Source organism: Pterocles gutturalis, unplaced genomic scaffold (genome assembly GCF_000699245.1).
Source record: "Pterocles gutturalis isolate BGI_N339 unplaced genomic scaffold, ASM69924v1 scaffold1955, whole genome shotgun sequence".
Lineage (NCBI taxonomy): Eukaryota > Metazoa > Chordata > Aves > Pterocliformes > Pteroclidae > Pterocles > Pterocles gutturalis.
Genome location: NW_010143030.1, coordinates 1 through 27,355, shown reverse-complemented (window position 1 = coordinate 27,355; position 27,355 = coordinate 1). Strand labels below are relative to the sequence as shown.

The following is a 27,355-nucleotide window of genomic DNA, read 5'->3' as shown; positions in this document are numbered from 1 at the left end:
TCACCCTTGGGAAAAAAAAAAAAAAAAAACCAACAAACACCTCAAATATGGTGTGATATCTAAATCCTGACACCAATGGAAAAAAAACTGGAGTAGCAAAGAACAGTAAAAAACGAACTAGATGTAAGCTTGCCAGGCCAGCTACACCCGAAGCAATCATAGATGTCTTCTAAACAGTAATGTTAATACTGTTTTCAGTTTGGTTAACCTGGTATCAGAATGATTTAAAGTAGATTAAATACTCATTTGAGAAAACTCATATAGCTGTATATTTCTGCTTAATAACAGACAACTAAAACATGAAGAAAGTGAGGGAAATACAGCAGTCTACATTTTCCAAATGTAAACACTAAGAATGAAGAAATACAGTTGAGGCTGGTTCAAGCAGTAATGGGATGAAAGTAAGCAAAGAGAAATCTAGGTTGATAATCATGAAAGAAATCTTTATGAATTGAATAATACTAATATTCATAATACTTAACATTTATATAGTACTTCACATCTTCAAAGTGCTTCACTAATATTAACTAATTACTCTATTCGATTCTAGGGAAGAGTCTTTCCTCAAGGGAAGAAGTTCCATATCCTGAATCCCTAAGAAGCTATATTAGAAAATCTACTAGAAAACAAGCAGTACACAGAAAAATCAGCCCTGGAAAAGTACAGATTCTATGAGCTAAAAAAGTTTTCCTTCTCTGGCTTTTTCTTTTACATATGGAAAGGAAAGCTATGCGTGTTATATAGTATCATGCAGATGCCATATCCCCAAAGAGATACAAAGGGAAAAATAGTTCTTTCTTTGTTTCAATGCAGACATATTTCTGGAAGAGTGTGAAAAGGAACACTTCAAACAGAAATGTAGAGAGGTAAAGCACCCAATATTGCAGAAAGCAACGGATAGAACCTAATTCACTTTCCCAGCCCAAAAGCAAAATTTTCCAGGGCAGAAAGGAAGAGAAACACACATTTCTGTACTCCAGTGCTTTTTAACTAGACAACTTGTTAGATTTTAGTACAAATTGACATAGCTGCTGGTGACACCAATAAAAACAATTTACTGCTGAAAAGATCTAAGACTTGAGGATTGCTTCGTCTGCTTAAAGTTTTGCTGGTAAAACTAAAAAACTTTGGTTACAAGACACATACACCTGCTACAGCACAGAAGTAAAAATTAAGGAGCAAACAGAAACAGGAGATGAAAAGCAACAGAGAAAGAATAAAAGCTGATTGCCTAAGCTGATCCAGTAAGTTTCTACCCTGTAAAGAGAGCAGAAGCACCCCTTTCTCTCCATGAGGTGACAGGACTAGGTTAACAAGGCTTTTCTCTCCTTCGCTAAACATCTGCAGGGAAAAAGGAAAAGCGGGTTTATTAGGAAACCACCCTTTCCAAACTCACTGCACTCACAATAAGTGAGCCATCCTGTGGGTAGTAAAGCGTTTCATCATTCCAGTATGGGAATGGTTTCCTAATTAATCATTTTATCGTCTTAAAAAAAAAAAATAAAATAAAAACCCAAACCTAAGCAACAACCTAAGAAGACAAAGATAGTTGAACAGGAAAACACCAAAATCCGGTACAACTGCCTATGTTGCTGTGGAGGGGCACTGTCACGAGTTACACTGTTCCCCAGATACACCCACCATTCCCAGTGGTACAGGGAGATTACATAGTGAGCCCAAAGGCCCACATCAGCACTGCTGCTGCACTAAGGTGTACTTGGAAAGGGTCTCCATCCTGAATAATATTCTATTTAAATAGACAAGACAGATCACGGCATAAGAAAAATAAAACTCTGTAGCAATAGTTTAACATCTTACTGTCAAGAAGTTTCAGTGGACGAGTTTCTGTACACAGTATCCAGCACTGATGTTTTCCAACCAAAAGGCCACCTTAACCAATATGGTATTTTATAAATTTCACCACAGAAAATAATGTTAGCATCCCTCATTTTATTTTTGTGAGATGCTATATCATTGCTTCCTAATAAAAATATAAATAAATACTGAAGCAGATAACCCAGGTCAGCAACAGATTGGAAGATCCAGCAGAAGCAAGGACAGAGACAGTTAGGTCCAGAGCTAACCAGAATTAAGAAACCTGACCTTGTGCCCTGGTGATCCCCAAAGATGGAAAAAGCACTTCACAAGTATGTATGTATGCTTGTTAACAGAGTCCAAACATATAACAGAGGGAAGCCAATTAAAAAGGTACTAAATACAGAAGACTTCAACTTCAGTGATTAGTGCTAGGTAATTTGCCTCGTGATAAACAAGCCATTCAAATCAGTAATAGACCTGAGGTTGTTCCACAGCTTGAAAGCATTTCTCTGAACTTTATCTGATATCGCAGCAAGTGACAATGTTTATAAGTTAAATTTTGCCACGTAGCTCTACATCTTCAAAGCTAGCAATCCCAATAAGAGTTTACAAAAGAAACCCACCATCTTCAGAGATTATGCTGACCAGTACAATCACTAAATCAGCATAGGTGCAGTTCACTTGCTTTGTGCAACAGCCAGGGTCAGCTTGTAACTTCTCCTACATACTACAAAATGAAATGATTGAATGAAAGAGAGGCCAGGTTGGATTTTTTTCCACAAATCTATGGAAAATAAATTACTTTTTGGAGACTATCCCTATCCAAGAAACAAAACCCATCATCCAACTATGAAAAATCTCAATTTCATCACTACAGTATTGAGGAGTGAGGAGAAGGAAGAGGAAAAGAGGAGAAAAAAATAATGGTAGCTGAAAAAAACATAAAAGAAAACCATCAGTGAAAATTGCCCCTGAAACTTTGCAGAACTGTAACGGCTTTCTCTTGCTTAAATTGATTGGTGTAGCAATGTTATAAAATGACTATTAGGATTCATTGTGCACAACAGAAAGTGTGAAATGTCAGCAGACTATACGGCAAAAGTAATGGGTCCTGAACCCCTGTTAGTCAAAAATGATTTTGTTTCAAATTAGAAATTGATTTTTTTGGACACAAGCCCTTTACAGGCTTCCAACTTTTGTAGCTGTGCCTTGGAAGAGATTAACCTCAGCCACTGTTTGGGTCCAGGCTGATGATACCCTTTTGAAAGTTTCTTCACAGGGACTGCTTTTTAATGTTGGTATGGTCTTAACCAATAACACAAGTTATTTGTTCCTTTGAGAACTGCACCACATTTCTTCTCATTTTGCCATTTTCTTTATTTTTATGCTGACATATACAGCAAACTGGTTGACAAGTTAAAATAAAAAAAAAAAGCTAGCTCATAATTGAGCCAAGGATTATGTTCAAGGCTCAGGAGTGAAACATCCAAACTGCTTTTGTTCCCAACCCTTTCTCTTCCTAAGAAAGACTGCTTCTCTGCTCCTTAAATGGAGGTACTAAGCTAAGAGCAGGATGGATTCTAGCTGTACAGACATCCCTGTGTGGCAAAATATCAGGTTGTGATGGTGGAGACATTATTTGGGGAGTAAAAGGATGTGAAGAAGATTACATTTCAAGAGCAAGCCCCACTGCACTTATTTTCTGCTTGCTGGGAAAGGAAAAAGAATTGTTGAAGTAGCTTTTTGAGATTAAAGGGTTATTTTTTCCCTTCCATCAGGACCACCAGCCAAGAAGATCACTTGTTATTAACAAGGCTTTCTATGCCATACTTTAAACATGGCTACTTTATCTTGGGTTGTTTTAAGCAACTTGCAATCCTCTCCCTGTAATTGTTCATTTTACTGATATGCTCTTGACCACACATACACAGTTTCTAAATGCCATCAGCACACTCATAGCCCTGCAGTACAGTATGCTTCCCCTTACCTTTTCTTGACTTGGTGCCTTCTCGCTTAGTTTGCATCAGAAGGGTTCTCCCATCTTCCACATTTGCACCAAAACGAGTCATTTTCTTCCCTGAACTGCTCCCAGTACTGCTGCCTGGTATTCTGGAGGTTTTGTTCACTGGAGGTGTCCTCAGAAAATAATCTTCACGTTTCAACACTGGTACGCTGGGAAGAAAGAGATGTTATGTTTTTACCTGATGCATTGAGCCTTTTTAACACTGTACCCCGTCCTCTCCCCCACCTGCATTCTCCAGAAACATAATTGTCATGCTGCTGGTTGAGCTCTTGCTGAATCCATCTACGATATCTGAAAGCAGGATGCCTAAGAACTGAAGGGTTACCAACTACTTTATGGGGACTTTTTGGTTATGAACAGTTGGCAGCAATCTGACAACTATATTTGGAGTTTTGTGGCATTTGGTACATTCCCTAAAGCATTGGGTCCTGGATTTCCTGAGTGGTTAGGAGATGACAAGCGGAACAAAGATACAGCAAGTACTTTGTCCAGCACAGTGGAGCAAGGTTGGAAGAAAGGGTAATTAAAAAAAATGCTCACTTTGCTGGGATAAAGGGGAAACAAAGATTATGTGAAGAGAAAATGGGAGTCCTGGTTTGCAAAAGGCAAAGAGATGATACATAGATTCAAGACGAAAAGGGATGACAGGAGATGAGACAGAAAGATCACAAACATTGCACAGACAGAGACAGGAGGCAGATTTGGTGATGTGGAGCAAGCATGACTTCAGTCTCTGCAGACACAGGCAATCACAAAACATTTTGGGCAGACAGGAGGCTATGGAGACCCATCTTTCTCCCAGTAAAGATAACCTGCTGCTTTCAAACTCTGCTCTCTGGGAAACAGTTTCTGCTTTAAATGAGGATTCCCAACTTACATTTGTCATCAGCCCCATCAGTGTTACAAAAAGCAATTAAAACCATAAAAATCTTTGGATTATCCACATGAAGGAACAAATTTAATCCTAAGATTATACTGCTCTACTTGCAAGCATGAGAGCGACATGCAGCTTTCCTATGTTAACAGAACATTAAACAAATCGTTGTCCTGCTTAAGCACCAATTTTACATAGGCAACCCAAAGACTGCCACTGAGTTTGTACTATTTGGGTTACAGCTTTATGGAGGCTGATTCACAAGAATCTCTTACCTAAAAGCTTACACTACTGAAGTTGGTGTAGATCTGAGGAAAAAGCAGATGTCTGATGTTCCCATCAGAAAATTATAGCTAATTTAAAAGTTTTGAATCAATGTGCTGTGTAAGCTGTTGTTTAACAGGGCCCACTGCATCTGTTGGACAATTAGCATTACTCCTGTATTATTAATGCAGGAACATTACATAATGGCTTATGACCTGTAATAACTGGCTGAAGTTTTGGATAAAACTTCTCTGAATAACCTCCATTTCCTTTAGGGCTTCAAACTGTGCAGCCACTAATAACATTGCAACATATTATTAAAATTTACGGTGTACTACATTAGTATCTTATTTGAATTATATGAAATAATTAACCTACTAATTCCTGTAACTGAAAGTACAGCAAGAGGTGGGTTTGGACCCTAATAACTACTTAAAGAGGCTTAAAGTTGTAATACTTGACCATATTTCTCTGATAATACAGGACTTGATATTCTATTTGCCTGTACTTGGATGATTAACAGCATTTAAAACCACTGAGGTTATCATTATTTGGATGCTTTCTGATTTTTTTAAAGTACATTTAATTACAACCTACAGATCTGTGAAGACAGTGACCTTTGGCTTGTAGATGAGGAGGTGATTACTCAACTGGTTCACTGCAATACCTTTTACACGGTGCGCTTATTTCCAGAACACCAAGTTCTGGTTTAAATAACACTATGGCAGAAGGAATTCAAACAGAAACAGACACCAAGAAGAAGTTACAGAAGCTAATTTTTAAGGAAATAACAAAAGCAAATGTATTTCCATTTATAGCTCACTAAATAATTAATTTGAGCCTGGTACTTTAGTATTTGATAAAAGAAAGTTCACGCTAAAGTTTTGCTCAAGTAGGAATAGAGAGTCCAATCTTAAAATGACAAACACTTAATCTGAGAGGTGTGGACACCAAGGAGAGAAAGGAATAACGCAGAGAAATACAAAAATTCAATAATTAACAGTGTACCAAAATTAAATAAATAAAACACAAGGAACAAATAACGTCTATGTCAGAACATAGGTACTCATTCACCTGTGGAATAATTAGTAAAATGAATGATGTGACTACTGCAACTTGGAAAATTTAAAACTAATGTATGGTCTAAAGGGATCAGTCACATAGAGCTAGAGAGATTAAGTGACAAAACAGGTCCTCTATTTTCAGATCCAGCAATCCATCATCTCACTCAAATGCAGCACGGTTAGTATGACTTCCTCTGCAGGACACCACCATATCCAATGAATTTTCATGCTCTTCCCTGAAACTACACAACAGACAAGACTGTCTAAATAAAGACCTTATTAACCTACCTCACCTACATACAAAGGCAGGAGTTGTAGGGTAGCATCGCTAGAAAAGAAGCGAGTCTCAGCACTGCTGCCTCCTTATGAATATCACCAACAAAGGCAAACACACCTTGAATGTTTTTTTCCATTTTGTCTGAGCCTCATATCGCGATATCCCTGCTGAGCGTGAACAGCAAATTTTAAATGTCATTCAGGACCCACTGAATGCTGCTAATATTTGCATTCTTTTAAAAGTAGAAAAACATTAACCTTTTGTTTTATTGAATTAAAATGCCATGGAAATGCTGATGTAGTCTTCAGAGACCGAAATACTTTTACAAAGAAGAATAGCTGTCATTTATTACACACAAAGAACAATTACTTGATAGGATGCTTTCTGACAAAAAGCAGATTGGTATTCTCATCATAGGAAAGGCATTGTAAAAAAACTCAGCACAGACCTCTGAGACTTGAATAATTTAAAGCTGCATTTGGTGCAATTTGAATTTTTCTTTAGGGAGGCAGAGTTAAATACCTTTAATTTGTTCTAATTATTTCAAATTTGCAAGTTAATTATGGCTGATCATTAAATAACAAAAAGGACTATAGTCTCCATAGAGTTTTACCTCCTACCCTCTGCATTACTTAAGCGAGATTTTAGTATGCATGAATTAACTTTCTAAATAATCACACGGTTTGACTAAATGGCTCAGTAAAATGAGCTCTGATCCTCAGAATAAGCATTAATGGACATTAGAAAGGCTATTGGGACCCATGTTACTTACATTATAAGTATTTTTAATGGGTTCTTATTTACTAATCTTTATGTACTGTTCAAGTTAGGGCACATATAGATACATTATTTTGCTTTAATAGAGGAAAGTCAGTTCTTCAAGATACTAAAACGAATGTCCATTTAGAGCAAACTAAATTCATTTTTAAATTAATGCAGGAAAACTCTGATAGAATTTAACTGGTTTTAGCTGCTCATCCTGATGAATCAATCCAACATAATGGTAGCCTTAGTCTGCAAACACAGTTTTACAGATCTATTGAATTGCTAAGCAACTCAAGCAGCTAAGACTCTTGCCACAGAGTAGCATTTACTATCACCATGTGTAAGCCCACAAGGTTTCACCTCTTCCCTGCTCCATACCTAGTGCTCATAGGACAAGCTCCCAGTCACCAGTCCCAAATTTGGATGCTCATCTTTCACTGAACTCTGATCTTTCCATGCATTCTTCAGAGCAGATCAGGGTCATCCAGAGAACATGACTACTAGTCAGAAACCCAAAGCATGAGGCAATTCATTCCTCTAGTATATATGTTCAACAGATGGCTGCCTTAATTGTACCCTGCTGCACCCTGTTGAGGCAAGGGCTTGTGAGTTTAACTGTTATCAAAGTAACAGATTGCTGTGGTAGGATAGCTCCAAAAGCAAACATGTTGGAATGTTATTTTCCTGTTCTGCAATTTCTGTTTTAAAAATAAAATAATTAACAGTTCATGTGTGCAATCTGCTGCAATTATATCAGGCCAAGAATGCATAACACTTAATGATGCAAAACTGGTGATAACTAGACAACCTCAGCAATACATTTGTGTGTCTGGAACCTGTATTGCCATTTTAGATGCAGTTTGACAAACAGGCTGAAAATCGCTTTCCCCCTCACCACTTTGGCTGGGAGAATTTTCAGCCAGACTAGCTTCCACAGTCAGCTTGGTATAAAGCAGCAGTATCAGAAGTGCTGGGACAGAGAAGAAGGTGTCAATATATCACAGTATCTTCTTTTCAGCAGAGGCCCAAATTTAGATCAGTATAAATCAAGTTATCAAACCACATATTTGAAAACCACCAGTTCTAAAGTGGGACTGTTTGGGAAGTTGGTTGTCTGCATGGCAAATAAAAGAGTATTTGTGGGGAGAAAAGATGGGACAGTAGACTTTGGATTAATGGATCTAAGAAGCTACAACACTGATCTCCTGAACAACCACAACTTTTTCCAGTCCTCTCAAGTGTACTGTGTTACTCTTTGCAAGCCCCTACTTCCAGAACTACCAAGACTTTTCAGGGTTTTTTTTTCCCAAGAGTGTGTCAGGTAGGGCAGTGTGATTACCCTAATCCACAAGGCAAAGATAAGAAACTGACGCAGTAAAGAATCCTGGCTCCTGGACAGCAAGCAGGTCAGCAGAGGTGGAAGAGAATGGGAACAAACTCCCAAACACTAGACTCACTGAGAAAAGGGGACACCTGAAATTGGCACATATCCTGTGTTGGTCTGCTTAGAACTGCTCATGAGGAAAACCCTGACAACAAAGGCGGAGCTTATGGTCTCTGTTTAGCACATTTCCATCTGCAACCTGGAGTCCTCTTCTCGGGGATATAGCCTACCCCTTCTTTCCAGTGGAGCTGGGGAAAAACACATCAAGATGTACAAGCCAGCAGAGCAGCAAAAGGCAAAGAGGAGGGAGATTGGTCCATTCACTCTTCCCTTGTGCAGGGTATGCAAATCTACAGGACATCTGAGTAGAGCTGGAAGGGAACTAAGAGTGTTGCAGGAGAGGAGGAGAAACACAGCATGAACTTCAGGGCAATCTCTGATCAATGAATGCCATCACCCTTCTGTTTCTTGCCACAAAACCAATCTGCTTGTGTCAGCAGATCAACAACCTTAAAAACACACTGTTAAAAATGTAAAGCCTATCACACTGAAACATAGAGTACTTGAAAAAATCTAAGCTTAACATTTTTCCCCTCCATTAAAAAAAGCAGGAAAAATATCTTATTCTAATACAGACCTTGAAGGCCATAGAGTGAGATTCCATAGCCCAATTATGAAAACTGGCATTTTGAGGCTTATGTTAGATGCATCAGCACATTAATGACACTGCTGGGATCCAGTGCATGCTAATAAGAAACATCTGCTTTCCTTTCTAGAGAGCATGTTCATTTATAGTTTTGAGATCACAGAATCATAGAATGGTTTGGGTTGGAAGAGACCTTTAAAGGTCACGTAGTCCAAGCCCTCAGCAATTAGCAGGGCCATCTTCAACTAGATCATGTTGCTTAGGGCCCTGTCCAACCTGACCTTGAATGTTTCCAGTGATGGGGCACCTACCACCTCTTCGGGGAACCTGCGCCAGTGTTTCAGCACCCCCATGGTAAAAAACGTCCCTCTTGTGTCTAGTCTGAATCTAACCTGTTCTATCTGAAAACCATTACCCCTTGTCCTATTGCTACAGGCCCTATTAAGAAGTCTGCCCCCATCTATCTTACAAGCCCCCTTGAAGTATTGAAAGGTGGCGATAAGGTCTCCCTGGAGTCATCTTCTCCAGGATGAAGAACACCAAGTCTCTCGGTCTTTCTTCATAAGAGAGGTATTCTGTTCCTCTGATCATTTTTGCGGCCCTCCTCAGGACCTGCTCCAACAGGTCGATGATCTTTGTGACTGAGTCCATCTCCTTTCTCACGTATTTTTCTAAGTAAAAGGCAGGAGGGCATGGACAGGTAGGGGAACACCTCAGCAGCCAGCGAGAGTTCTAGAACTGAAATATAAATATGATGATATCTGCTTGTAAATAAAGGATTTTTCATCACAGAAAAATAGACTGTGCCTATAATATACATGTTATTATGCACACAACATGTTGCTGGGGAGTGATGCAGTGCTTTCACCTCTCACAGTCCTTTTCAGGCTCAGCACCATCAAATCCAGTAATGCCTGTGGCTGTATCAGGTTTGTCTGTTGTGTTGGTTTTATTTTGTTTTGCTTTTCTATTGAACTGTCTCTCTTGGACCTACTGCACTTGGGTTTACTTTTCTCTCATCTTGGAGGATTATACCAGCAAGTATGCTTAAAACTTTTCCATATATCAAGTTGTACCAGGGTACAGCAATCCATAGCACAGCTTCTCCAGATCACTCTTTCAGAGACCAGTTCCTTCCCCATTCCTTCAGTGATTGGTGCTCAGATATTTAATTCCACCAGCAAGCATTGAGGCCACATATGCTCTTAATTAGCAATGACCTATTAGATCATACGAGCAATAAATAGGTGAAACCCTGGCCTCATTGAATCAATCAGAATATTGCCTTTATCTTCAATGAAGTCAAGACTTCACTTAATATACACAGGAAGAGGTCCATTTGTAGCAAGTACTAAGCTAAATTCCACTGAAAATTATATTCATGCCTTCCCTTTGAAGCCCTGTCCTTTTTTGTATTTCAACTTCCTACCAGCACCTTTCCCACATATTTTACGTTTCCTAATAAACAGCAAAATGAGCTCTGATTACTTTTCTCTCTTCTGAATCCAAAGAAATTTCCAGCATAAAGGTTTTCAGACTGTCATAGAGAAATGGTCACAGGAAACAGACTGGCAAATCTTTAACAGGACAAAACGCTGCAATTGTGTGTTTGGCCTTTCTTATAGAGCAGAGCAGAGCAGCTGTCATTCCAGCAAGCAGTGCTGTCAGCCTTCACAAAAGAAAGTCATGTAAATGTCAAGTCATAGGTATAAAAACAATCCTTCAAAACAGCGTCTCTATATCTGAAAAGCCTGCCTAGCTGTCACCAGTGAAAGTACCATAAGGAATGATGCAAAAGCCTGTTTAGGACAAACAAAGTTTTTTAACTAAATCCAAACTTCTCCATTACATCAAGCTGCATCACTCTCTTTTTCAGAAGAAGAATCACATGTTCTTCAGCAAAGTGAATGCCTTAGTGCCTTATCCAGCATCACTACTGTTTGGCTAAGAGCCAGCCCCATTCACAACACGCCCATCGAACTTCCATATGCAAGCTATTCCTGAAAAAACATCCCCCAAATTAGACTGCAGTTTGGTTGTGAACAATACATCGTCCCTTCTCAACTTGGCTCATCCAGGACAAAAGACTTTACAGTAGATGGGCTGCACTGCAGAACAGGCTGTCACTGAGCTGTTGCTGCAGAGATCGGTCTGAGTGTGCAGGTAACCAGCTGCTTGCTTCAAGAGTCCTTATGTTTTCCTTCGCTAAGACTATCGGTACATAAGCACTCTCTCCTCCATAGGAATTTCCAGACAGGCTGAAAGATGTTGATAACAGGAGCTTTCAGCAAATGAGCAGCAATTGCAAAAGCCCTTTTTTCTGACCACGGATCACATCATGGAGCAATAGTCTGCTAAGGATAAGTGACAACATAGCAGAGGAGGGACACAGTAAGAATTGGAAAGTAGGTACTCACAGGGTTTCCAGTGTATCCTACTAACAAGACATTTTGAAGAGATGCCTAAATTAGAGCAACAAACATTTAAGATTACACTCGTGTGTAGGTATTATGAAGAGTTACGTATGCACAGAAAATAAGACTTCTGGAGGATCCTGTAGTGCCTATATGTGGACAGAAGAGTTAGAAAAGACTTAGTATCTACAGCTGCTTCTGTTCATTAACAAAGTTGCACTTGATAGATGCTAACTTTCAATACTCAGGATACTGGCATGCAAATTACCAGCCCTCGTTTCTAAGTGAGGAAATGAAGGAACATAAAGTTACTAACTTCTCACACTGATAGCAATGAAAATTAATAACCAGTAATCTGGGAAAATACATGTATCCCTAAGAATCCTGAGGTTACCTTCGACATCACTGACAGCTCCCTGGTAGAGAACATGTTGCAGGGAAAGGCTTTCATAATGCATCAAATTCTATAATAAGCGCAATTAGAGGTTTTATGTGTGGATGTGGTGCTTAGGGACATGGTTTAGTGAGTTAGGTGGTGTTGGGCTGGACTTGATGATCCTTGAGGTCTTTTCCAACCGTAATGATTCTATCTTTCCTATTCTTCTGAGGCTGCTGTCCTTGAATCTTATTTCTCTAATGACTAGGAACCATTACCCTTACAGGACCCATCTTTTTTCCAGTAAAGTTCTGTCATCTTGTTCTAATCATCTTTATCTGTACCACATAATCAAATCAAGCATTCTAAGCACAGATTACTATTGGGTTTTAGAGTTCTAGACGTCTGTTAGTGTTGAAGTCTTACAAATCTTGTGACTAGTGAATCCGGAGACTGTAAAGCTTTTCTTATTCCAAACAGCCATCAGGGGCTCAGTGTGTTGACACAGGCTCAGTGTAGGTACAAGGCACAGCTCTAACATGATGCCAATGTGTCTCCTTGCACCACACCGTCTCCCCAGACAAATTCAAACCTGACGTGGTTTTTGATTCTTGTTTTATAGTCAAAAACAATTACACGTTAGAATATACCCAGGTCTGTAACTATAAATGTACATGTCACCCTAAATTCTCCCATACAAGGATCTTTCCAAATGGTGCCATATGCTATCCCATTTATGTTGGAAACACCCCTCCTGAGGCATCTTTACACTTCATCGGCCTTTTCTCCATGACCAAATTGCATCTGTGGGACGTGGTCACTCTATGATTAAGGAGTATATTAATAATCTACTACTACACTAGTAGTCATCTATATTATATTGCTTAGTAAAATGAAAACACAGAGATTGTTTATTGATCTGTTTTTTTTTTAAAAAAATACGTAAAGCCAAAAAATAAGTAAATAGAGAAGACTTTGGACTTTACAGAGATTAGTGGATTACCATGCCCACTAGACGCAGATTTGAAAAGGTAGCTCTCTGTAAAGATTAAAAATATCACTTTTGGCCACTTCAATTGACTTGAATGCACTGAAGTTGCATATTTCATAAAGCCTGTTTGATGCCTAGTGCCTGAAATATCATGTATTTATTGCAAACACAATACAGACTTAGATGCCTAACTGATGGGACACAATTCTAAAAACCATGGCCTGGGTCCCTCAAAAACCAACACACTAAGGATTTTCCTTTCAGTGCATGGATTTTATGTGGATGTGAGAGCACTGCCGAATACTGACTCAACCAGGATGTTTACAGAACACATTTAACATGTTTTTGTATTTTTGTATTCAGGAAATAAAGAGACAATCAAATTGCAGCCACACAGAAACCATTACTATGCTAAAAGGCACACATCAGTGAGATGTGTTGGCATGCTCTGAGGTACAGTATCAAGGGAAGGAATGAAGGGAAGAGATCCTAGCACTGCACGTGGGGCTGTGTGCAGTGAAGCTGTAAGCTCTACCCAGGTTCTGGGCTGCTCGTTCCCTGTCCCTAGAAACTGAACGTGACAAACAGACCATGTACTTTTGTTAGTCCAGATACAAGCAATTCTTGCCATCTTACAGCTACTGCTATTGAGTTTTGGTCTTGGAAGTCCACCTTTGCACAAGCCTGTTATAACCTGTTTGGAAATGTCTGTTCAGAGCTGTTGCCACCAGTGCCACTCTGACACTGTGATGTGGGTTTAGAGGCTTGCATTATTCGTGTTGCCGAACCACCTCAGCCCTACTGAGACTACAGCCAGCACACAAATTTAGCCCACCTCTCAAAGACATGACTTTCTCAAAAAGAATGTAAGGTGTAGATGGAAATTAAGGGAGCACAAAGTTAAAAAGAAAGAAAGGATTAACTACACATCGATCAAAGAGAAGGGCGTGTAGTTACACAAAGAGGCGAAGCCTGGCACTATTGACAGAAGACTGAAGATACTTGTGTACTGTTGTGCTTAAAACTCTTGCATGTGCTAGAAGCTAGAAGTAAACTTATCTACACAGAAGAACTGATGATTTGTCACTGCGGTTGAGTTATAATACTTTTCTCCCTAGGTCACCAGTGGTATCTTTTGAGTATAGGTGGACTTACCAGGCAGAGACCATCCTTGTGGTCAGTGGAAAGAGATGCATTAGTTTGAAACTAATCTAATTAGGATTGAGGGTGAGGAGAAAAAACAAACCACTCAAAACTCTGAAAAAACTCTGAAAAAATAAAGGCTCAAAGAGGTAAGATGCGAAACAGGAAAGGCATAGAACACACAGACAGAGGCAGAAGTCACCATGACATAAAATCACAGAATGCTTTGGGTTGGAAGGGACCTTAAAGATCATCAAGTTCCAACCCAATGGGCAGAGACACCTTCCACTAGGTCAGGTTGCTCAAAGCCTCATCCAGCCTGGCCTTGAACCCCTCCAGGGATGGGGCAGTGGTTCCAAAAGCCAGAAAGAAATAGGGAATGTAGTAGGAGCATAAGCCAAAAGGTTCATGCAACACCCCAAAAAAACCATTGAGTCCTACATAACTGAAGGAGTAAAGAAAGAAGGTGGCAGAGAAAATAAGAAACAGTTTTGTGACTTTCTGCAGAGCAGTACAGACAGATACTGTAGACAACTGGCCTTCCAAGGAGGGTTTCAGAGAAGCAACAGTAACAAGATCTGAATAAGCAGACAAGATATCCATTTGGAAAACTTATTTTGAATGAGGGGAATGAATATTGACCAGTCAAAGAGGTCTTTACAGTAGTCAAGTTTCAAGATGAAGGACTAAAGCAAGGGATGGTGCTTCAACTTCTGACACACCAAAGGCATGTAGTTGCTGCAAAGGAGAAGGAAGCTGCAACAGCTGTCAGCAGCCCAGCTGTGTATGGAGGAGAGTGACCTTGAGGTTACGAGTCTGAGTGACAGGGAGGATGTGGCGTTATCAAAATCAGAAGTGAAGAGATATTCAGAAGAAAAAGTAAGGAGTTCTGTTTTGGCCAGATTAGGAATAATCTGAAGGCAACACAACCAGGATTATGTGTCAGGAAGACAGTCAGATACGCAAGACTAGATGAACAGAGCAGGGGGCTTAAGAGTTACTGGCAGAGAGATGATAGCCAAATCCGTGTAACTCGATGTTGTCATCCAGGGACTTCGGTACAGAAATCTCCAAGCAAATCAAGGAGTGACTAAATCCCTTTCCTGTCACCTCACAGAGGTTTCTACCTAGTTCCAAAAGAAATTATCTAAAATAGTGCTGCAAAAACATGCATTAAAAAAACCCTGTCTCTCCATAAAATCTAAAGATCATACTGCTTCTAAAATTAGGGCAACCACTAAATGAAAGCTAACCTGAACAATAACTTTAGCTAAACTTCAGGTCACATGCATTTAATATAATGAGATGAAGAATATGAAAAGGCCATTCACAATGGAATTCATTGAGTTAGGAATGCCATGCTTAGCTGCCTTATAACATATAATTAATGATCCTATAAAAATCCAGCAGTAAGAATTCTCCCTGCTGCCCACAGAACTGTTCTTTATGCTGGGTAGGGCAAGCAAGCATCTGTTTCCACAAATACTGCCCTTTGAGAAGCTGAAAAGCTTTTTTTGCCCTCTTCCATCAGGGACCACACTGCCATTTCCATGACACACTGAGCTTTGAAACATTATCCAAGTCAGACTATAGCATTTGGCAACCCAGTACACATTTGTCATGATAGACTGGTTATTGGTAAAATGATAAAGAAAAAGTCATTAACCCTTTTCTATTGCTTACAATACCCCACCTTCCTCTAAATTATTTATGATCCCCGCTAAACCCACTCTCTGTTTATAGTCTTGTAACACGACAGAGAAATACATACTGTCTGCAGAGCTGTCTTGCCTTATATCACTCCCAACCATTTGGGACAGAACCAAGATGTTCTCTCTCCATCAAAAGGCCTGATCCCTCCTGAAGCCTTGATGCTCAGATTCAAGGTTAAAGGATTAAAGCCTGAAGCACTGAGTACCAGAGGAAAGGAAGCCAAATACAAAAAAAACCCAAACAAAAAAAAAAAAACACAAAACAAAAAAACAAAAAACAACACAAAAATCAATCCTCTTCACCACAGGAGCAGTGTGAAGAACAAATCAGCTGGGCTGAATCTAAAATTTTCTCTGCATGGCTCTCAAAAATTAGCACTGTTATATGCGTAATGGGTACTTCTGGAAAGGCTCAGCACCCATGCAAAGCCACAGAGTTCAGCTCGACACACCAGTGCAGTCTGGAAAGTTTTATGTTAGAATAATTCATTGGAAAATACACGAAGTCCACTTCAGAGAAAGGCGGAGCTGGAGAGCAAGCAAGAGCCGTTATCTTTATAGGTAGTCTGTATATCTGCAAATGGCAGAATCTAATATTTACTGGAGTTTGCCTTTTGCTTCAATTCTCTGTGTGCTGAAGTGCAGCCAAGGTCACAAGAGGGGTGGAGGAGTGGGCTTTAGCTTAGTGCAGCCGTGATCAGGGCCAGAACAGCAAGGTACAGAGGATTTCTTGCTTAACTTTGTAATACCAATAGCTTTTGTTCTTAGTCCTGCCCCATGAGCTCTGATATAAGCTTTTAAGTAGCGTGAAAGTTGTGCAAGTGGGTTTAAAATCTCCTAATTTAAAACTACCATCCAGAACATTTTGGTTTTTTATGATTTTTCTTAACTGGGACATATGACTACCTAGATTAAACACCCTTTTCCTTTAATCTAAGATAACATATAAAAATAAAAAGTAGCAAAATCACATGCCTGAAAAAGTAATCCACTCCAATTTGTAAAAATAGAATTCAGGTTTTCAAAATTCAATCCAGGCAGTAAACTAAAAGGGTCTACATTTTCTTGTAAAGGAGGCATCTGCAAATAACTTGCAAAAATGTCTCTCCCTGTCTGCAAGCATTGGCAAGGAACAAACTCCTTCAGGAGATGCATGAATTTTAAATATTTCAACCCAAATGGAAAAAAAAAATCTCTGAGCATTTCCAGTTCCAACATGTGACATTACAGAACTATACTCATGCAGAAGACTGGCAGGAAATGCAAGTCTAGTGAAAATACCAAAACACTCGAGTTTTAGCAAGCTTATTTTCAGTGACTGCCATCCTACATTTAGCAGTGTTTTTAACACCAGAGTTCCTGTGCTTTTTGAAGACCTCACCTACAGGCTGGTTCCATTTGCTTACAGGAACTACCTATGGTATCTCCTACTTACACCTTATACCTCAAGTCTATCAGCAGGCTTCCTGACCAAGGTTACTTTGGACTGTAATGGAAATGATGTAATGCTGCTGTGTGCAGCACACGTAATCATGAGAACAGAATCAGCATAATTCACGTAAATGTAAGACAGGCAGCTTCAAAACCCTGTCCCAGTTGAAAGTAAACCTGAAAATGAGATTAGTGAAGCAACGAGGTCAGCGGAAATTAATTCCTCGCTCCCCAGTCCAATAAGGATCACTGCCTACCTTAAAAAACCATAAAAAAAATATAAATACATCTGCATAGATATATGTAAATAATTGTCATACCCCTCCATTCAGCAATAAGCTTTTAGTAACTGCATCAGAACAAAAGCCTCCACCCTGCGCAAGAAAACATACTACCTTTGGAGTCTGCACGTAGCACTAACAAAGAAAAAATGTGTATCTAACTCTGACCGTATTCTGCTGTTATGCCACAACAGATTCCAGCAGCCATCTGTTGAAGGGATGCTGTGCCTATATATAGCCAGACAACACCATGAGAGAAAGAAAAACTCATATCTGCACCTAATTCAGCATTTGCACTACTGGCAGACCTGCAAGCATTTTTTTTTTTACCAGCCAAACAAGTGTTCACTCCACAAATATCCTATCTGAAAATGAGACAAACTTCAATGTAAAATTATCTGGAACAAGAAAGTAACTTGGGTGTTAACAGGAGCACTAACAAGTGGGTAAGCGCCTTACAGATACACAGATTTTATGGGCCATTTGCAAGCACAGTTGATTTCAGCCTGATTTAATGTGCCAGTCTACCAAGACAGCAAATAGATGGAAAAAAAAAAAAAATCCAATAAACTGTATTCAATACATTCCTAAAAGTTGTCCAAGTACTATATAGATGTACCTCCAGAGAACAAGGACAACTCATAGATGAACTGGGGCATCAGAGGTCTCAGACAACGAGCCAGTTATGGCATTGGTGACGGTTTCTCCTCTAGAGACTCAGGACAAGAGTAACATGCTGGCATGAAGAACTGACAAGAAAACTCCAAACAGGAAAGAAAACGGGTGGTATATTGCCACTAGGTTTTAAAGACCAGTTTCCTTCATAAACAGGAGTAATGGAGCCAGCACAGGTCAGGTCAGAGGTGGCAGAGCCTAGTGATTGCATGTGATACTTCTTTTTAAATTAGTTGGAGAGGGAGATTGTGTGACCAAACCTGGATATGCCTGGGACAGCAGGGGGAGCTGCAAGTCTGTGTTCCTCTGCGCGTCTATTTAATTGTGTTGAGTATTTGGACAAAACAGAGAAGTATGCTTGCACATCATCACAGAAACATGCCTGTATGTCTAACAAGATGAAAAAAAAATCAAGTTCATAACAAAGCATTAAACAAGGAGCAAGTGATAATTGTCAACTTCTCTCACAAGATAATAAAAATAGTTAGAACATAAACACGAAAATCTTTTAGAAGACCCCCGACAGCATTGCCTCCTGGAACTATCACCATAGCAATAAGCATTCAAATCGGGGGAAAATACTGCTGAATTCTATGTTTCATATTTCCAATTAACTAAAAATACAAACTGGAAAAAATACACACCGGTGATGCAGAATGAAGCACACAAACCTAAAAAGGCTTCAATGAAATTAAAGGTGGCAAATCCCACCTGCAAAACTTAAATAATCCAGGAGAAAAATCCTTTAACCTGGTAGCATACATTTTTGAAAGAGTGCCTGCAGATAATTGTAAACCCATCCGATAACTGCTGTACCCAACAATTCCTATTTATAACATTTTGCACAGGTCACTGTAGAGGTGAAGTGACAGCATTGTGTGAAATCTGACGAAAAGATGCACGGCCATCTAGAGAGCAGGCAGCAGAAAGCTGTCCTGGCAGAGCTGCACAGGAAGCCTAAGAATCAGAAAAGCAAGGTACATTGTGTGTTAAGACTTGGGCACACAGCACAACTCTGGGGAGGGGTGCTTGCGAAGTCGCAAACCCTATCTTCTTTAGTTGGCGCTATTAAATAGGTCTTATTTCCATGACGTACAGATCCAAAGTTAAGATTAAATAAAGGAGAGAGGAGTGAATTGTTTTAAAATTCCTCTCCCAGATGCAGACGTCAGGAGCACACACAAAAGCAGGTGCCGGGTGTATTGATCCTACTGAATACGAATGGAGTGGGTACTTGAGCATGTGCTAAGCATCTGCATCTGGGAGATGGAAAGCACATTGTAAAAGGCTGCTTTATGCTAAATAAATGCATCAGGTTATGTTTTTATTTTGAATATTTTAAAGTATCTTGCACACTAGGGTAGACTTGAAAAGAAACTATACAGACAACCAGGCAGCTTGCCATTAATTGTACAAGTTACTACCTCTATAGCTGAAAATTGGCTGTGGGCTCACTTAGGAGCACTCCAAGCTACTGAAAACCATCCTCAGTAAAACCTGCTCTGACTGCTGCACCTCAGAGAACCGGAGATCCTGCATCTGAAAACTCCTCAGGCCCCACATGCCAGCCCAGCTGCATGCAGGCAAAGGGACAGGCACATTTCTTCCCAACAGCTCCTCAACACACCCTGCACAGAAGTGATAAATTCAACACTGCAAATTCATACTGGGACCATCCAAAGAGGCTGAGATGGACAACACTTGCTGACTTTGATAATGAAAAAATCATAATGGCACATTTAGAAGAGAAAATGAAACCGGCATCCATTATACAATTTGGCTATGGTTTGCAGTAGTACCTGAGATAAAAGTTTTCCTTTTTCACATACAGACAATTACCAAAATCGGTATCAGAAATCAAACTCTGTACTGTATTTGCTCGTGAAATCTTTTTTTTTTCCTTCTTTAAGGTGGGAAAAAATGAATGCCTACAGAAGATGAGAAGATGCCTTTTAAAATACATATCTCATTTCTGACTACAATTACCTTTCAATAGCCTGGCACAGCTGCACACTCCTGTTTGCTTTTTTTTTCTCATTAAAGGCTCCTCTATTATTTGTACCCATGCTATAGCATTTATGATGCACATTCCCTTGCCTACAATTCTTCCCACATATAAGAGAGAATAAATTGCAATTAGATTTTCGTAATTGTAGATAATTAACTTAAAATGAGCTGTTAATTATAAAAAAAATCTATGTTTTTCAGTTCTTGATTATATTATTTATTTTACTTCTAAACTCCAATATCTCACTTGAGCAAGTTTAGTACTTTAACGGACTTTCACAATTTCCTTTAAAATACCAGGATATTTTTAAGCTAACTTTTGCTTATTTGAAGACTGAAATCAAGTTTCATGCTGTGAAATTTGCTAGAGGAGCTCTCACGTATGACCTGAAAGTCAGAGAGAGCTGGTTTTCCATTAGGGTTCTGATTGCATTTGCTGTAACAAGAACCATTTAGTGAGTCAATTAAAAAACAAATAACAACAATAACAAAAAAAACCCAAACTGTTAAAAACCCCAATGTATTCCTCACAGCTCTTCCTCCTTTCTGAGCTCTAGCCACACAACTTGCACATTCTCTCTCAATACCAAGGAAACATCACTTACATATTCAAATGCATAAGAGACAAATGGACTTGTCTTCTGTACCCTCTTTCAGCCTTAGATGAGAGTAAATTATTTAGAGACCATTCTTCTGGTAACCTTTGCAAAGCTGATGATAGCATATAGGAAGACAAACTTCCAAGTGTTTTGCTGCCAAACTTTGGAATCAGCTGGCATGGCAACTTGAGACTGCATGAATGCATATTAATTTTGAAAAATTAGAGTAAATTAAACCAGAGGAATGAAGAGACAGTGGGAAACCTTTCGAACTCTGGAACTCTCATTTTGTTAATGGCATAGGTTCTCCTCATTTTCCCTTCTATACTATGTAGACTTTTGCAGGTTTTTGGTAAGCTGCTGCCAAGAGGCCCTACAGATGTCATAGGTTACATTTTTGCCGCAAGACGCTTAATGCTACTGCATTTTAAACATATGATGACTCTATCTCTTCTGTTACAGCGGTTATACTTTGATCATTTCAGTCTGTGTGAAAACAAAACAAAAAAGCATCCAAATACAAGGACATGCCAGTAACTCACAGCAGTCAAACACCTGGTTAAACAGTGAAGTATTCCAAGGAAACTAACAACTCCTGTTGTTCTAGAAAATACAAATGTATCCCTTTTCAGTGAAGAGAGATCTCAAAAAATAAAATCAGTATCACTTGATGTTAAAAAAAAAATAAAAAAGAACATATTGGACCCTTAGTTTATAAATAAAGCAAGAGTTCTTCCAGTATTCTCATAGTGGAGAGAAAAGCTTATTGTTTCAAAGTCTTCTCTTGTCACTAAAGAAGGAGCCATTCAAAGGACAGTTGCTCTTCTTGTCTACCAAACAGAGGATACTTTGGTCAAAAGAACATCTGTAGTTAAAGCATAGAACAAAAAGATGTCACTTTTTGAGCAAGGGAGAAAAATGTTGTCAAATCCACATTTTTTACTTGTTGTTTTTCTAATAAGCCTGGATCTTTTTCCAGTGGTAACAGGAAATGCGAGTGTGTAGGACAGAAAGAAAACACAATAATGTATTGATTAAAGTTTTAAAGAGCATGTGAAATTGAGATAAAGAACTAAAAATTGGTTTAATTTTATTTCCAGATATTTGAGTGGTAGTTTGCTCTGATCGCACTGAAGCAGCAGTGAAACACTGCACTGTCTAAAAAAGAAGCTATCACCAACTGTAAAAGATAATTTCTATCTGGGAGTTAAAAGTAATGTATTTTTTACATCAGGTCCAAATCAAGACTAAAAAGATGTTCCAATCTTAACTGAAAAAATTAACAAGCAGTACCTAGAACAGAGAACAAAAGCTAAGATTTTATGAAAATCCCTTTTTGCACTGGGCTAGGTTAGTGTCCCTAAGAGATGACACACAAAACATGAGACTTCCACAGGAAGTCAGTCCCTAAACCTTGAGTCATAACAGGTCAGCATAACCATTGAGTTGACTCATAGAAAGCAACAGCCAATGAATTTTGCCTTTCCTGCAGAAAAAAAGCTCTTAATCTGAACCAAACACACTGGAACAAATACACTTGGCAGCCACAGCACACTGTCAAGAAGATATACCAACACTGTGAAGTACTTAAAAGTGAAGAGAGAAATTACCTTAGCCCCATGCTGTTGCTGTTCATCATCAGAGCAAGTTCTCCAGGTGCTTCATCAATGGGCACATCTTCTGAACCAGGTACATGGCCTCTAAACCTGAAAAAGCAGAGTTAGCTGGTTTTGCAGCTGGTCAAATCATCACAGCAGAAACTTGCCACAAAAAGGTGAGTTGTGTGTCTAAAAACAGGGCACTTAATCACGTTAAATACAGAAGCTTTCACGACTGTTTTCACACTTTCAAATATACTTTTGTATTGGAATGCTGACTTATGCCCAGTGCCGTTGTTTCTAAGGGTTTCCATTGGGAAAAAGATTAGACAATTTTAATTTACTCATTTTCAAGGACCAGCTCCCTTAAGAAGATGGTCACAGTCAGATTACAGCTCCAGCAGCACTGGAGCTCAAGGGCATTGTGTGTAAACAGCAAAAAATGTAGAATTAATCTGAAATGGTTGTGTCTCCTGAAACTATGGGCCCACAGATGATGCTCCATTTTTAACAAATTACCCCACCTTTTTCTTTCTCTCCAGTGAAGGCAGAAAAGTCAACAACAAAGGTACTTCTCCCTTTTTATTTGAATAAAGTTCCTTTTTTTTCAGGATTTACCTGAATTTGTCTACTCTGGTGTGGCTGGCATCAGGAGGAGTCACTGAACTGCCCCCTTCCCTGCACACACACCATTTTTGACAGCCGAGCGATTATTTCACATAAAGAGAAACTGCAAACTGAAAGTACTATGATCTCTTGAGGCCAAATAGGGAAATGTCAGAAATTAAAATGCAGCTACGATGCAGCGCGGACAAAAAAAGGATCAATTCATACTTTCACTAAAAAAAAAAGTTAATAGCCAATAATTACAAATGGTCAGAACTTTTACTTGTCATTCAGTGACAATACTTTCAGCAGCTCAGAACAGACCTCAACCAGCACTCCACTCATGCAAAAGGACAGACAAAAATGAACACTATTTGGAAATGGATTTTTGTTGTATTATTTCTTTTCAACTGTCATGATGTTAAGAGATGAACTAGGTTAGAGCCTCCTGACAATAAAGCAAAGGGTATTTGAGCTTAGCTAAACAAATTTTTATTGTTCATAGTATATAATTTTACCCTGTTATCAAGTGCAAAAGTGAATTACATACTAGAACTGAAACAGAAATGTGATGCCTAAGATGTTTACCTGTAAGTATCCAACATGTAATTCTAAAGAGACTGAACATTTTTTAAGAGTAAGCACAATGTATTCTAGTTGTCTTTCTTATAGAGAATGTGGCAAATGTGCTTTCATCCCTGCCTCTGAAAAAGGATCACAAAAATACATAGTCCTTAGATTGATCATATATGGTTTTCTTTCATAGAATTCTTTTAGATAACTAGAGCTCTGTAAGCCATGATTTTTTTCTGAGAAAAAAAAAGGCTAAAATAGGCATAATGGCATTAACAAGCACATCATATTTTTTTTCTGGGCTTCTGATGCCTCAAATGCTGGAAAATATCCATTAGAAACAAAAACATCAAAAAACTCGGTCTGTATGCCCTTCATATTCTACTTGTTTTTCATTAGAGGGACGCATGCATACAATTAAGGTATTGATGATTAAGAACCCATCTGTTCCTACTTAATTCTCACCTGAAGTCATAATCCTTTGCTTGTGACCTCAGTCATTTTCAACACACACAACTGTGATTGCCTTTTAGACAAATATTTTTAAAGCCATATAAACATGTTCTTTTCAATGTAAACCACAATCCAAGACAACAAACAAAAGACAACCTAAATTACAGTATTCCCTTTTAGAGTTTGCAAAGTAACCAGGGGGCTGAGATTAAGAAGAGAAAGTGATATATTACTCCATGGTGGTTATATAAGAATGTAGGAAGTGGGTCATGTAATGCAGACTCTCATGGGATGCTGTTTGCAGTTGCCATATTAAAACAGTATCAAAATAAGCAACCTTGTGAAACCCTCCTACTGCTTCCTCTAAAAGACTGATAGATTTTTCCCATCGCTTTACCTTCCTAATGCCGAAATGCTAGTACTCAGCTGAGTTACACCGCCTAATTCAGCTTGCTTTAATCTGCTCCCTTTCACTGTTCCCCTCCACTCTAGTAGCATGATACCAATAAGGCAGTTTCTCCCTTTCCCAGAGTCCCCATTTACACTGTCAGGAAGGTGTTATCTCACCTTCTGCAACATGCTCATAGGCCTTTCAAGCCACATCCCACGTTTCTATTGTTATTGCCTTTTCTTTCTTCTAGTTTTAAGCATGCATTGTGCCTCAGTCTTGGCATTCTCCCTTCCACAAATGACACTGGAAAGAAAATGTCCTTGCTACACAGAGCTCCCTTCCTTTTCCATTTTATGTAGAAAAAAGATATTTCTTTTCTATATATAAAAAATTAGCTCCATTTTTTCTGTAAAACATACCTCTTCCAGTCCCTACTTATGAAGGTGCAATACTCCAAAACTGACCTCTCCAAGGAAAGAAGGGGGAATGCTGCAAGTATGTCATCTGTGCTCACACTGCTCTCTTGCCAGATGTCTGTATTCCTTCAAGTGCCTGCACTAAGATCAATCTCTTGTTTTCTTCTACTGCTCGTCTTTTCCTATCTAGTCTTTTAGCACTGTTTTTCTTGTGCCTTTCTTTCTATGACATACTGTTTTCCTCTGCTGCTTTCCACAGCTGTCATGCTGTTTCCCACCAGTATATGACAATATACTAAGAAGTTTCCTCTCCTCTAAATCACTGTTAGAATTTGTACCACGGGTCTTGCCTATTTTATTTTATCAGTTCCATTCTCCCACTTAATTAACTATTGCCCATATGTTCATTAGAAATTTTATAACTTTTTTTTAAATTATAAATCTCAAAATCACCTGTTATAATCCATACAGGATTGGTGTAGTTGCTGTTGTTTTAGGAGCAGTTTTGCTTCTTGCTTAGCCAGCAGATGTTGGAGTCGTTCTTTTTCAATTTCCAGCTCCATTTTCTGCAGAAGCAGCTTCTGCCTTCTTTCTTCATACAACCTTTTAGCCTGCTCTGTTTTTTTAGGCCCTGAGTCCACGCCATCATTCAGCCCAGACACTTGAGAATGCCTAGAATAATCACAGGTTTTGTGAGCTGGCCCAGAGTGTCTTCTAAGTACCTGGCTGACATGGTGGCTCTCTTGCACGCTCCCTGAGCTCCCTACATGCCTGCAGGCACAACTGTGACTCACTTGCTGAGGGCATGTGCTCTCAAATTCATTTGCTTTCTGGTCAATCTCCTGAGCTGGTTTTACACAGTGAGGGCTCCTCTTGGCTGAAGAAATCGTATTGTTACACTTTCTATGCAAGCCATTGTCTACTGGATATTCCTTCAGACACTCCTGATGGTTGTAATGGACTTCAGTCCTGTAATCGTGATTATTCCGGCAAGGCTGAGACAACGCAACACAAGCTGGGCTTCCAGCCTTCGATGCTTTACTGTTCTTATAAAAAGTTTGAGGTCCCTCAACACCCAAGTAGGTACCATCCGGCTCCAAAGATGGTTGTTGGCATGAGCTCTCCTTACTCGAGACCTGAAATAAGAGAAACAATTTCCTGTGAATTACCCAAATTCATCATTGCTCATTAATTTCACTTGGTAAATGTGTTCTCTCAGATACAGACTTGCTGCATCATGCTGATGGACATTCAGCCAAACACGAGAAAATGTTTATCAGAAGACAGACACGAATCTGTTATCAAATCTACATTTCATTCCATCTACACAAGTACAGTAAACATAAAACTACTGCCTGCAGGATCCTCAGCATAAAATGAGTCGCTTCAGAGTATCAAGTCGTTGTGAGCATCTAGGGTTACATAAAATCAACTTGAAGAGTGGCAGAAAACATTAAATGTTAATGTTTGAAAATGTTTAATTTTGAATACCGAGCCAAAAAATCCATTCAGCCACTATAAATACTCTTTGATTGGCCATTACACAGCAGGAGATTTGATGTAAAACATTTCACCTTGCACTGAATGGGATATTACTTACTGCTGGAAATTTGATGAGAGTTTTTGAAATATCTTTACAGAAACACAGATAAAAACCAACTGCTTTCTGTAAAAAATGGTTGTACATCAAAAGCTGTCGTTTAAATACAAAACATGTTTAAATTCAGCTATAAACGTAAGTGATTTTTCAATTAAGCTGGGCAAGTGATTATAGTCTGATAAAACTCTGAAGAAAGCAAGCAACTGTAATTCACATGTGTCAACCCAGTGCAAGCAAATTTCAGTGGTTTTGTTATACTCATGGATATTACGTAACAGACATCAAAATCCTGCTTGCATCTTGGAGTATCTTGCACTAGGGTTCATCTAGGCAGCTAAGCATTTGAGATTTCATACACATCACAACAGCAGTGAATCAGGCACTCATATTTCTTTTGCTAGACCTGTGCATTAATTTCAGTAACATACTGAAATGAAACTACTCCAGCCTTTGGGACCTTTCTCAAAGATCCTGTTTTTTTAATTAGAGAAGGCAGTTTTGTTAAAGATAACAAAACCACTCCAGTGAAAGTGGTTTAGCAAGGAAATTTGGTATCCACTGATGGCAAGAAAAGTATTATCTGCACTCTGGCAATGCTTACAATAGATAGGCATTGTCCACATAGAGAGGAAGACAGTCAGCAAGCCCCAAAACACTAGAGTTTAGGCACGCACGCAAGCATTCAGCAATGATTAGAAAAGAGATGTAATCCAAATCTATGCAGTGTTTTTATATATAATTTAAATTCTTTTTATAAATAAATAAAATACCAAATATACGTTGCTGCCTTTCAAGAAAACCAATTACAAGTTTCTTGTAGACTTCACAGAACGTAAATTAACGTGCATTAGCACCTGAATACTGATATTTCGGATGGCCACACTCAGAGAGTTGCAGTCAATGGCTCAGTGTCCAAATGCAGACTGGTGATGAGTGGCATTCCTCAGGGACTGGTAAGGGGCCGGGTCTATTTA

The 27,355-nt window shown here is 39.0% G+C and overlaps 1 protein-coding gene across 1 annotated transcript in view; it reads right to left on the bottom strand.

Annotated features, from left to right (window-relative positions):
- The window catches only part of KIAA1328 (KIAA1328 ortholog), a gene marked incomplete at its 5' end in the record, with an annotated part of 29,036 nt that extends 3,119 nt beyond the window's left edge, over window positions 1-25,917 (bottom strand). The window contains 3 exons of the mRNA XM_010084549.1: window positions 3,806-3,990; window positions 22,355-22,450; window positions 25,235-25,917. Of these exons, the coding sequence (XP_010082851.1) occupies window positions 3,806-3,990; window positions 22,355-22,450; window positions 25,235-25,917 (964 nt within the window). The remainder of the gene's footprint in view (window positions 1-3,805; window positions 3,991-22,354; window positions 22,451-25,234) is intronic.
- Window positions 25,918-27,355: the final 1,438 nt, after the last annotated feature.